We start from the raw sequence: 14,062 nt of genomic DNA, 5'->3' as shown, positions 1-14,062 counted from the left end.
ACTGTTCGACGAGGAACGGTCGTGATTCGCGGGCTTCGGCGAGGGAATTTTGTTGGAACATAAGAAGAGATCGTGCGGAGCAGCGAACGAAGAGATTGTACGAGTCTGCCTGATTTCATAGGAGCGTACGAATCAGTCCAGCGGAGAGGGCAAAGCCGTCGAGCGGAGCAGAAGATGCGGTTAGGTCAGTCAAAGAAGAAAACGATTGCAACTCCTGAAGACTCCAAAGATTCAGATCCTAAATATTCGACGTGGCTCTGATACCATGTCAATATTTTGAGCAAATAGGCCGAATGTCTTTTTCTTTGCTTTCATTCCAATAAATAATAGTCTGTACAATCTATTTTAGGTACATAATAAAGTGCTCAATCTATTTTAGGTAGCTTAATAATACATATTCCTAATTCAAATATTCAGCTAAAAGGAAAGAATTGGTGCAAATATAATATTTCCTTCCTTGCAATGCTGCGAATAAGGAAATTCTTTGTTCTGCCTGATTTCATTTACTCTTGATTGATAAATGGAGTTGGATTATGCTTTCCATATTGAATTGAAAGTGATGCGGACATGATCCCCTGCATCCATTCTAGACGGATGCATAACTCACTAAACCCTTATGACTTCCTTTCCGTATGTAGGACAAGTATTACATTAATTTTCTTGAGAATTATATATGTATTTGTCTTTAGACTGGCTTGGGCAGCTTTTGATTTTGGTTTATGCTAGTTGGAGAGTTTGGTCAAAAACTAGTGCTCTATATTGAGCACTATTAGCGTAGTCAGCTGATGCGTCTAAATGTATTATATATTGCAGTTGATGTGTGCGGAGCATTAAATTAAAAAGCTCAACACAAATAATCAGCATAATAAAAATAATGTTTCATGTCACGTTTCCATTAAAATTTTCCTTTAAAAGCGAAGCTTTTTAACCATTTGTTCTCTGATTTTTCAGGTGACTGTACTTACTGTATACGTGTTCTTGTATGGAAGATTATATCTGGTAATGAGTGGCTTAGAGAAGTCAATTCTAGAGAATCCTACTATTGTGCAGAACATCAAAGCTCTTGAAAGTGCTCTTGCTTCTCAGTCTGTTTTTCAGCTCGGTCTGTTACTGGTTCTGCCTATGGTAATGGAAGTTGGCTTAGAGAAAGGATTTCGCACAGCAATCGGTGAATTTATCATAATGCAACTGCAGCTCGCTTCAGTCTTCTTCACATTCCAACTTGGTACTAAAGCCCACTACTACGGGAGAACTATATTACACGGCGGTGCCAAATATCGAGCAACCGGTCGTGGATTTGTCGTATTTCATGCGAAGTTTGCCGAAAACTATCGTCTGTACTCTCGAAGTCACTTTGTGAAGGGTTTAGAGCTGATGATGTTGCTAGTCGTGTACAAAGTCTATGGACAGACATACCGTAGCTCTAACATATACCTTTTCGTCACATTTTCAATGTGGTTTTTGGTTTCTTCGTGGTTATTTGCACCTTTCATCTTCAATCCTTCGGGATTTGAGTGGGAGAAGACTGTAAACGACTGGACTGACTGGAAGAAATGGATGGGAAATCGCGGGGGGATTGGGATACCGGAAGATCGGAGCTGGGAATCTTGGTGGGAGAACGAACAAGAACACCTTAAATATACGAGTATCCGCGGAAGAATTCTGGAAATCGTTCTTGCTCTGCGCTTTTTAATCTATCAATATGGCATTGTCTACCATCTTGATATAGCCCATCACAGTAGAAGCATTTTGGTATGATTCTATTTTGGAAGATTTTCATACATACCACTTAATTCTTATGTATTTACATATCTAACACCTAAGCTTCAATTTTACATTGATGCCACCTTTCCAAGGCATGAAAAGTGCATCCCTTTTTTATAAGTTAAAATGGTGGTATTTTTTATGGGATATGAAAGATTTGGGTGGTATAAATGTAAAAGGTAAAATTTAGGTGTTAGATATGTATATAAATAAGAATTGGATGGTATGTATGTAATGTCCCTTCTTTTAAGTAGGGCATTATTGGCAATTTTCCATTGACTATCTTATTCCTGATTCATGTTTTACTGTTAACGCAGGTATATGCGCTCTCCTGGTTGGTTATGTTGACTGTTCTGTTAGTTTTGAAGGTTTGTTTTCTAAGAACTAAATGAGTTATTCGTTATTTTGTAGTTCCAGTAGACAAATCACTTTACGTCAGTTGCCCACAGATATACAATAGTGTCATTTGAAAATCAGATCCAATATATCTGTAAAAGAAGTTGAGATACAAGAATTGGAAAGGCTTGGAACATACAAGATGAAATGAACTACGCGATTTGAATGTAAACGTGTGAACGATTCAAGTCAATATTGAGCTATCCTCGGCTTGAGCTTGAGCTCGAGCTTAATTAATTAATCGAAGTTTGAGCTTGAGCCCGTGCTGAAGTCTACGAGTTCGAGCCAGTTCGTTTATTATGAAAGAGAGAAAATAATATTAATTCAAGCTATTGTTATAATAAAATGGCTTATTGTTATAATAAAATGAAAAATAAGCAATTAAGAGATAAATAATAAATAAGGACATAATTTAAAATATAAAATATCATTTTTAAGCATTTTTAATAATTTAAAGATAAAATTTTGAATTTTTTTATATTAATAAGTTTTTGAACAAGCCCGTACACGAGCTAATGAGCTGAGTTGGGGCTAGCTTCAGCTTGGCTTGCTAGCTTATCAAACTCAGTTTTCACGAGCCACCTATCGAACCAAGCCCAATCCAAAGTGGGCTTTCGCTCAGTTACACCCCTAAATATCATACTTCATACCCTATTTGTTCAGATATTAGATCACCCCCTTTCATATGCTTGTATTTTTTCAGATGGTTTCCATGGGGAGGAGGAGATTTGGCACCGACTTTCAGCTCATGTTCCGAATTCTTAAGGGCCTACTTTTCCTTGGTTTTGTGTCTGTGATGACTGTCCTATTTGTGGTTTGTGGCCTCACCATAGCTGATGTTTTCGCCAGCATACTGGGGTTCATGCCGACCGGCTGGTCCATTATTCTGGTAAGTTTCACCATTGAAGCTTGCTCTCCACTAATGGGTGAGAGCCATCCAATTATGAGCCGATCCAATGCCAACTTGAAGTCAAATCAAACCTGCACAAGCTGGCTCGAAATTGACTCATGTATCAAACTGATTTGATAATGAGTCAGCCTGGATTGAATCAGATTGATTTGTTGATGGCTTGAAATCATTTATTTTCCCCACTTTTAAATTTTAAAATATATAATATACATATAATTATATTCATAATATCCTGTGTCTTATACAAACAGATACGCATATATTAAATTTAAGAGTAAAGTGTCAAAATAGTCCCATGCATGTTCATGTGGGATCATTTTAGTACCAGAATCTATTGAAGTGTTAAGGTATTCCCTTCTCTTTTAATGGGGGCATGTGCACTTTTTCGACCCATATTAAATGTCCGGGAGCTAAATTAACACTTTATAAACTCTGGGGCTAGAATGAACGTCATGCAAAGGGTCAGAGGATTATTTTGAAAATTTTCTTCTAAATTTTAAAAATATAAACATTATTCAGATTTCATGCCAGCTCGAAGATTAAACCGAGTCACAACTGTCTTGTGATAGCTTGTTTGACTCAATCCAGGCTCAAAATAATTCCATGTTTGAGCGACCTTCATCAATTTCTAAGCTAAATGTTGTACTAGGACATGTAAAAAGCATAATCTTACCATTTCTTTTTTGAGGCATTTACATACTACCACCCAATTTTTATATATTTACATATCTAATATCAAAATTTTACTTATTACATCTATATCACCTATCACTATTTTGACCTTTAAAAAGTGAAATACACCTTTTCATAAGGCAGCATATATGTGAAAATTGAAAAGCAGGTGTTAGATATGTAAATACGTAGGAACTGGGTGGTATGTCTGTAAATCTTCTTTCTTTTTTCTCTTATTTTGGTTTTATTCAAAGATTGGTCAAGCAACGAGGCCGTTGATGAAGAAGCTGGGATTCTGGGACTCCATCAAAGAGCTGGGAAGGGCATATGAATACATTATGGGACTCATCATACTAATACCAGTTGCTGTTCTCTCTTGGTTTCCATTCGTCTCAGAATTTCAGACTCGCTTACTCTTCAATCAGGCCTTCAGCAGAGGACTGCAAATCTCCAGAATTCTTGCAGGGCGGAAGGACAGCAATGCAATTACCAGCTGAGTTTTATTTTTCTTGCAATTTTATTATTATTTTATTTCTTTCATCCATTTCATTTCTAGTTTTTAAAATATATTCCTGATAAAAAATAGCTTGATTCTTATGTTGATGATTATTTGATTAGCACAGCTAAAAGAATACATGTAAACGCAAAGTATTTTTATGAATATATTGGACAATGAAGCACTTGATTCTTATGTCTTTACATATCTAACGCCTATATTTTAATTTCTACATATGTACCTTTTTCATGCATGAAAATGTGTATTTCACTTCTAAATGTTAAAGTTGTGATATAAAAGATTTTAGTGGTAAAAAGTAAAGCTTATTTGTAAATATATAGAAATTGGGTGGTTTGTATGCAAATGCCCCCAAGAGTATATATATTTTCTTCTAGTTTACTGTTTTCAAGGAAAACGATCTTCAAAACTTTCTTATAACAGAAGAAGGTACTCATCTCTGAATATATGCAGTGTCCAGCTGATTATAATTGGTCCAAAATTCTTTCTCAGCAAATCTATCATCTCCTTAAGCTTGTATACAACAAACTCGAGTATATGCGAATTATTAATATGTGCTCATGTATTTTTGATTTAAATTAAGGAAGATTTACATGCATACCATATGACCGCTCAATTACTATGTATTTATATATCTAATGCCTACATTTCAATTTTACGTAAATGCCACATTACTTGTGCATAAAAGGATATATTAACTTTTTAAAAGCTAAAATTGTGTTATTTTCTTATGTGATATGAAAGATTAGATATGTAAATACATAGTGGTTGGGTGGTGTGACTGTAACTGCCCCTTTAATTTAACCATAAATATATCTTTAGGTATATATATATAATTCTTTGTTTAGTATTAAACAGAAAAAATTAATCCTGATGTGACTAACTAGATTCATGATATTTTGTTAAATAAAAAGTTATATCGTAAATACCCGATAAATAGTTGACTAAGGATGATAACCATAAATATATCTTTAGGTATATATATATAATACTTTGTTAAGTATTAAACAGAAAAAATTAATTCTGATGTGCCTAACTAGATTCATGATATTTTGTTAAATAAAAACTTATATCGTAATTACCCGATAAATAGTTGACTAAAAATGATTTATATGTAGTATTTAGCTTATTTCACATAAACTCTCTGATTTCAACAAACTTGATACATATTTGTGGAGTACTTTGCCAAGCACATAACAGATTATATGCATATAACATTTTTTAAAGAACTTGATACATAATCAATAAAATTTGTTATTTGGCACAAATCTTAAAGAAATTATTACAGACAAAAATATTTTCTTAGCAAGAAACATCATACTTCAATTAAAAATCATTTAGAATTTTGATTTTAACAAACGTATAATCAAATTGACTCTCTCTATGCGACAGACACAATGACACCAAAATTGGTCCAATTCAGGACAGGACACTCTAAATTCTCAAAGTCATTTGAATTTTGATTAATGAGTTATGAAGTGAAGAGCCACAAAGGTAGAAGGATAACTTTAGATTTTGGTGTCTTAATCAAAATCTAAGATTAATTAAAGGGAAGAGGAGAAATTTTGATCCTAATGAATATTTTTGGATGATTGAAATATGATGGGTAACAGGTAGGAACTCACTTGCAACCTTTTCCATAACTAGAACAAAGTTGTAATCTCCTTAATTATCTTGGCTTGGAAGTCAATCAAAATTAAAAGATTCTTAAGTGATGGGTTTGAGTTAGAAAGATAATATTTCATTAATTTTAAGCCCATAATTGATTACAATGTGATCTTTCAATAAAAATGCATGTCATTTAAATCAAAACACTGTTTTATCATTTCATCTATTGTGATTGTTCAAGGCTTGATAGTGACCAAGGCTTGACATTTAAACTCTTTTAATCAGATTTAGAAGATAACATGATTGATGATTAACAACTCTTTACACTACAAGCCCAATTTTAACTTTGGAAACTAAAACCTTTACTTACCTAAATTTTCCTTAGGGGCACCCACCCACATAACTCTTAAATGAAATATCAATTGATTAATGGAGTGTCCTAGCCTTTGGATAAATAGGAACATCAAGTTTTCATAGGCAATGTGATAACCTTAGCTTAACCTTAGATGATTAATAGAACAATATGATGAGTTCAAAATAAACTCGAGATATTTCAAGAAATCTTCAAAGTGGTTCAGGGTCATGCCCCGAGCACTTTAAAATCTTTTGAATATTTTGAAGGGCAAATTGAACTTGTTATATTTTGTTCTAAAATCATACACTAAGATCTTTTGAGACTTAATAAAGTCAAAAATTTGAGTTTTATAGTTCTACATTCATCTACTTTTGCAATTTAAATTTCTTGCAAAATTATATACATGTCACCAAAGCTAACCTTTCAGGTGGCGGAGTGGGAAGAATCAACATGTGCGCTTTTAAGTTATTGCATCGCGATTTACTTTTATTTATTTCCACCTCTCATTTCCTGCTTGTAAATTTGCATGTTAAACAATAAAGTCACCCTGCATGTCAAAACTAAAACTTTTAGGATAACCACAAAACTGAAACCAAAATTAAGAATTAAATAACATAAAATTCACCACCACAATAGACAATAGTCAAAATATAAGACAAAAAATATAAGACAAATCAAAATTTAAACACAAACAAAATAATAAAACAAAAATTGCAACTAAATTAAGACGTTTTTATTGGATGATCGGGAATCCCTCAGAGGATGTAACATACGGTTGCTAACAAGATTTCTCACGGTTTAAATGAAAGTATGGAACTCATTAAGTTAAATTTAGTAAATTCATTTAGACTAAGTGAATCTTAAAGAAAATATTGGTTCCGGAATGAGGGAACTGTAGGATCCTAATCGGTGTCACTCTAATCAACTTTAATATTCCCCATAACATTTAAATAACCATGAACCTAGGAAACACTTGATTTGACAATGACTTGACACATTAGAAAACTAAACTCGCCACAACGTGGAGCTTCGAGCTAGCAATGTGGGCAGTACGACAATCTTCAACAGCAGAACATGTCTACACTAGCTAAATAATTCTTTAGAATTAAACAACAAACCATAGAATTTTGAGGTTGCCTTGATAGCACAACATAAATCCTCAACTTATCTTTAGTCTTTATATGGATATGCTATACAATATAAGTCTTAACTCGCTTCAGGATTCTGAGGTTTTCGTCCATCACGATCGAAATCATCACATCTTCAAGGCTATTCGTATATCATTTCACATAGATGTAAGCCCTAATTAAATAAAACTGGCAAGGTGAAACATTAAATGTTTCTCCTCTAAATTGAAGCCAAACCATAAGGTAAATTGGCAATTCGCAAATGTTCTCCTCAGGATCCGTGACATCCCCTAGTTCTTCTTCCTTTGTATTCCAAAAGTAAAATGTTCCAAATTTGAGTTATTCCCCCTTCAATCTAAATTTGAACCATTCCCAGTTCACACCTCTTCATCTAATCTCGTTGAAAAGTCCTATCCTTTTAAAATCCTTAAAGATAATATTTCTTGATTTTTATCGAGAGTTTTCTGAGACGACTTCGGTCATTTAGGATGTAATTAACTATAGAGGCTTACCCTTATAGGAAGCTTGTCCGAAAATAGCTTAATGTAAACCCTTTTTAATTCTTCATATTAAATATGAAAAATTATCGGCAAATAAAATGGTTTCTCAAACAAAATGGAAGTCATACATTTCTTAATATATTTGAGAGAGCCTCACCCTCAAGTCTTGTGTTTATCCTTTGGGATAGATATAGGATTTGAGGTATAGCGCTCTTTCATTTAAACTATGAAAATATGGAGTCAGTTTGATTTCATATTTTTTTAATATATATATATATATATATGTAAACTAAAATGTCCCTCTGATAAGCGCGACAGGATTCTGATTCCGATGACCGACTGCTTCCACAGGACGACCCCCCCTAAAAATAATGCCAACACATGCTTCATAAATAGATTCCCCTTCAAACTGACTAAAAGATTTAATAACATTTATAAGCTTCACAATTTTTTATGGTAGAAAAGATTTAGCAAGGAGTCTTTGAGCTAAATCACTCCAAGTTCTGCAGAAACTAATGAATGTAACCATATTTTAGCCTTATCCCTCAATGAGAAAGTAAAAAGTCTAAGTCTTATAGAATCATCTAAAAGACCATCATATTTAAATGTATCACATAATTCTAGAAAATTTGCAATATGTAAATGTGAAACTTCAGTTGGTGCTCCCCCAAACTGATTATTTGATACCATTTGGATAATAGCAGGTTTAAGCTCAAAAGAATTAGCCACTACTATGGGTTTTGCAGTATACAGTGAAGTTCATCCACAGTAAAGTTTGCATAATCTCTTAAAGATTTAAATTCTTCAACTTCTTGATTATTTTGATTGACATTTCTTGAAATTTTTCAGTAATTTTTAAATTTTTAATTTTTCTAATAGCTATTTCTAATTTTTCTAATAGCTATTTTACTTCAGAATTGTAAGGCAAAAGTCCTGTGGAACCTAAACTACGATTACATTAATATAAAACACATAAAAAGTAAAATAAAATAAAAACACACAAACAAGAACTTAATATATAAAACAACACTACAATATTCCTATAATAAATCTTAAAGTTTAAATAAGATTTTGTAAGAAAAGAAATTTTTTTCTTTTTAAAAACTTCTCTTAAAAATTTTTATAATTTTGCTTACTTCCCCTACAACGGCGCCAAAAAATTGATCCCAACTTTCTATATAGATCTAAAATGAGATGTATACAATTATATGTTTAATTTCCTTAATAGTTATTTTTAATTTGCAACAAAGTCGAAAACCTGATCCAAAACTAAAGCTAAGTTTTCCACTATGAAACAAATAAGAATACAATTATAATATTTAAATATGAGATACTACACAAGTATACATATCGTTATCAAGTAATTTGAGACTTTTTGATTGAGCCTTGAATATTGAACCTATAGGGAAGACTATCAATATGCACTTAAGTTTAGATGACAATAATTTACTTAGCAATATTCTTACTTAAACTTAAAAAGCTATAATAGAAATGAAAATTTGATTCCTTTTTGTAATTATTGATATATTAAAATAAAATAAGCAACAAATTAAATTAACTAAATATTTGCTAGATGAAGGCTATATAAGTAAAATATCTTTTTCATTATCATGAATCAGTAATAAGTATAAAAATTCTATTGTGGAAGCATGCTAAATGTGTTGTGCCAAATAGGAGCAATAATATTCTTTAACCTTACTAGAGATGTTATAAAGAACATTGGCTAATCAATAATTTGAATAGTCTTGAAAACTGGTTAGGTAGGGAAGATACCTGCTCTCACTCTACAGTTATCTCTCCTCCCTCCACCTGGAGGGCTAATATAAAAATTCTATTGTGGAAGCATGCTAAATGTGTTATGCCAAATAGGAGCAATAATATTCTTTAACCTTACTAGAGATGTTATAAAGAACATTGGCTAATCAATAATTTGAATATTCTTGAAAACTGGTTAGGTAAGGAAGATACCTGCTCTCACTCTACAGTTCCCTCTCCTCCCTCCACCTGGAATTTAAATGTATCACATAATTCTAGAAAATTGGCAATTTGTAAATGTGGTTCTTCAGTTGTTGCTCCTCAAAACTGATTATTTGATACCATTTAGATAATAACAGGTTTAAGCTCAAATGAATTAGCCACTACAGTGGGTTTTTGAATACTACATTGAAGTTCATCCACCGTAGGGTTTGCATAATCTCTGAAAGGTCTAAACTCTTCATCATTTTGATTATTTTGATTAGTCATTTCTAGAAAATTTTCACTGATTTTTATTTTTTTAATTTTTCTAATAGTTCTTTCTAATTCAAAATCGTAAGGCACAAGTCGTGTGAAACCTGAACTACGCATATATTACTATAAAACACATAAAATAAAATGAAATAAAATGAAAAAAAACAAACAAACAAGAACTTTATATAAAAATGACACTACAATATTCCTAAAATAAATCTTAAAGTTTAAATAAAACTTAATAAAAATCTTTTGTTCTAAAAACTTCTTTTGAAAATACTTTTTTGCAAATTACTATTATATTTTTCCTTCTTTCCCCGGCAACAACGCCAAAAACTTGATCCTGATTTTCTATATAGATAGATGTAAAATGCGATGTATGCAATTAATTTCCTTAATAGATATTCTTAATTTGCAACGGCGCCAAAAAAATGGTTCCAGGCAAAAGCTAGGTAAATCTTTCACTATGAAGCAAATAAGAATGCAATTATAGTTTTAAATATGGGATACGATGCAAGTATACATATCATTGTCAAGTAATATAGAACTTTCTGATTAAGTCCCGAATATCGAACCCACGGGGAGAACTAGATTTAGATAACAAAATTTTGCTTAGCAATATATTCTTACATAAACTTAAGATGCTAAATTAGGGATGAAAGTTTGATTTTTTTTATAATTTTTGATAATTTGAAATTAAAGTAAGCAACTAATTAAATTAACTAAAATATTTGCAAGATGAAGGCAATATAAATAAAATATCTTTTTCCTTATCATGAATCAGTGATAAATATAAAAATTTTGTAGTGGAATTATGTTAAATGTGTTGTGCCAAATAAGAGCAATAATATTCTTTACCCTTCTTAGAGATGCTATAAAGAATATTGGATAATCTATAATTTGGATAGTTTTGAAGACCGACTAAGCAGGGAGTATACTTGATCTCACTCTAGAGTTCCTTCTTCTCCCTCCACCTGGGGCCAACATCTCGTATCAAAACTTAAAACAACAGAACAAATTGGGGGCTTTAGCCTGTCACTCTAAATTCCTCTAATTCTACACCGTTGAAAAGTTTATTTCCCTATTTATTTGCACTCAACCCCATAAACTACATTCACATTCATGAAATCAATATGTGATTCCAACCATTTGTTGACTAAGACAATACCATCTTGGATCTTATATGTTCTCACAACAGGTGTTCTTAATCGGCCAAATCAAGAAGTAAATAAAGTGCAATGTTTTGAATCATCACAACTTCTTCCAACATTGAAGTCTAATACTTCATAGAACTTCCTTTAAATATTTAATCACATATCATTTTAAGGAAAAAAATAAAGAAAACTACTCAGAATTCATGAAGAAAACACAACCACACATGAGTTTAAAAGTAGAAATCATGCACACAAACAGGAAATCTAAACTAAAACTAAGTGTAGACACAAATATAAACACTTATATCAGGTTCTCTACACCAAATGTCTGTATTAACATCTTAGTTGGTCAAATCAAGAAGTAAATGAAGTGCAAGGTTTCAAATCATCACAGCTTCTTCCAACACTGAAGTCTAATACTTCACACAACTTCCTTTAAACATTTAATCACTTATCATTTTAAGAAAAAAATAAAGAAAACTACTCAAAATCCATGGAGAAAACACAACCACACATGAGTTTAAAAGTATAAATCATGCACACAAATAATAAATCTAGATTAAATCTAAGTGTAGTCACAAAGATAAACACTTATCTCAAATCCTCTCCATCAAATGGCTTGAAGCTTCTTTGAATTCTATTCCTTCCCTCACAATACAAACTAACACTCAAAATAAAAAAGAAAGTGGTCGGCGGTGGTGGCGGCGATGGGCGGCGGCTACGGCGGCTTGGATGGATCATGACTGTAAAATCTAATGGGTGGATGGCCTCTGGCAGTTGGCTTTGATGATCTAAGCCTTCTTTAATAAAAATCCAAAAGGTGTCTTGGTGTCCCTTCAAAATGTGTCTCCATTCAATGAATCTTTTAGAAGTTGCCTCCTCAAAAGCCAATTGAATGAATTTTCATGTCCATGGAATATTTCCCACATTTTACCAAGGGTTGCTTCAATCACCTCTCCAAAAATTCATCTAAATTCAATGAATCATCAAATAACTACTTCTGGCGCTTAAGCGCGGGGTACCTGGTGCTTAGGCGCAAGCTTCTGGCGCTTAGGCATCTGACCGGGGCGAGTAGGCGCCCAGTTCATTTTTGCTCTAAATTTGACCATTTTTCACTTCTTTTTGCTTTTTTCATTCATGTGATTGTACCTGAAAGAAAAACACACAAATACCTTTCATTAAAGCGCAATATCTCAAAATTAGGTAAAAAAATGTATATAAAAACGCTATATATTTTAGGTGTATCTATTATCAGGCATTGATGCATGATATTGCAAATCTCTAAGGCAAAGTGACTGATATTGATTATATGGTTGATCATGTTTAGGGATATTTGAAAGTCAAACATGATTATGATATGAGTTTCAATACTTCTCATATGAATTTTCTGCGAGGTAAGCATGATGTTCAGTTTCCATTAAAACTATCACCCAGGGACTATATGGAAGAAGAGGAGGAGACTAATGATGAGACAGATGGAGATGATGAAGAGGAATAGTATCTTTTTTTATGTTTTTTGTATGTTATGTTTCTTTAAATGTATTTATGTTGTTAGATGTTCTGAACTATTAAGTGGATTAATCATTGTTGTGGATTTATTTTGATTTAGATTTATCACTTCTTGTTGCTTATACTACTTGTTGTTTAGGTGACTGCACTACTGATTGTTCTTCTGATACTACTGTTGTTATATATGTTTTTTATGTTTAGAAAACTCTTGTATTTAGCAATTTCTTTTTTTTTTATATACATGTAATGCTCTATTGTTGTTGTATATCTATTTTTAATACTTGCATAATTCATGTTAAACCCTTTATAGAAAATCATTTTTAAATTTCCTTCTTGCTTCTATATATTCAATTTTTAATGTTTTAACCTGTTAAAAAAACTTTACGTTTGGGGGAGGGAGAAAAACTATTGAAAAATATAATTTTATTTGTCCTTAAGAAATTATATTCAAAGAAAATATCTTTAAAGTAATATGGGGCATGTGGTGTTATTTTTAGAGAACTGCATTTTTTTATTCTATAGATGTTGTTGTAGAATTAAGTAAATTTTGGGTGATAAAAGTTAGTACTAATAATTAAGATAATAAGTAAAAGAGAATATGGATATGATTTTACTATTTAAAGTAAAAAATAAATTGTCTTTTTGAAATACTGAGGATCTTAGATCTATACTTCAAAGAATTAAGACTCTATGAAAATATATTTTTGAAAACTAATACAAATTATCAAGGTAACGAAATGTGATGAGTTTTTTAACTTTAAGAGGAGGGTAGTGAAGCTCAAAATCATTTAAGGCCAGTTCAGATACAATAATCCTCACTGAGAATAAGAAAACAAAGAATTGAAAATGATCCCAAAAGTAAAAAAGAAAAGAAAAAAAAAGAAAAGAAAAGAGGCTTTATTACAGCGAGGACAAGCTTGAGGGCATGCCTAATTAAAAATTAGCTTCACTTGAAACATTTTAAGAAAAGTGGCTTTATTATAGTTCTGAACTTTTATTTTCTTACAATATTAGTTTTCCTTTACTAGTAGAGCTCTCACAAATTCTATCTGTTGTTTTTTTGAGACCCTTATATTTTTCAAACTACAATTAATTTTTAAAAAGAATAGAAAATTGCAGTTCCTGAACTTGACTACAAAATATTATTGTGTTTTTTTAGCATGAATTACTAAAATTTTCTAAAGCCATGACTACCACATTTATAGGACAAAACTATAAATGTCTTTAACGAAACCAACTACCACATGTTAACATATTTAGTATTTTAAAATAAATAAGTTACTTGAGGATAAGTACCAATTAAGTTTGGGGGATTGTGAGATTC

General features: G+C 31.8%; 1 protein-coding gene across 1 annotated transcript in view; it reads left to right on the top strand.

The window, feature by feature from the left end:
• LOC110036674 (callose synthase 7-like) overlaps positions 1–4,415 on the top strand; it is a 107,660-nt gene extending 103,245 nt beyond the window's left edge. Inside the window, 4 exon segments of the mRNA XM_020741172.1 lie at positions 952–1,752; positions 2,082–2,132; positions 2,864–3,049; positions 3,997–4,415. Of these exon segments, the coding sequence (XP_020596831.1) occupies positions 952–1,752; positions 2,082–2,132; positions 2,864–3,049; positions 3,997–4,239 (1,281 nt within the window). The 3' untranslated portion in view covers positions 4,240–4,415.
• Positions 4,416–14,062: the final 9,647 nt, after the last annotated feature.

This window comes from Phalaenopsis equestris, unplaced genomic scaffold (assembly GCF_001263595.1).
Source record: "Phalaenopsis equestris unplaced genomic scaffold, ASM126359v1 Scaffold209617, whole genome shotgun sequence".
Classification (NCBI taxonomy): domain Eukaryota; kingdom Viridiplantae; phylum Streptophyta; class Magnoliopsida; order Asparagales; family Orchidaceae; genus Phalaenopsis; species Phalaenopsis equestris.
This window is presented reverse-complemented; position numbering and strand designations above follow the sequence as displayed.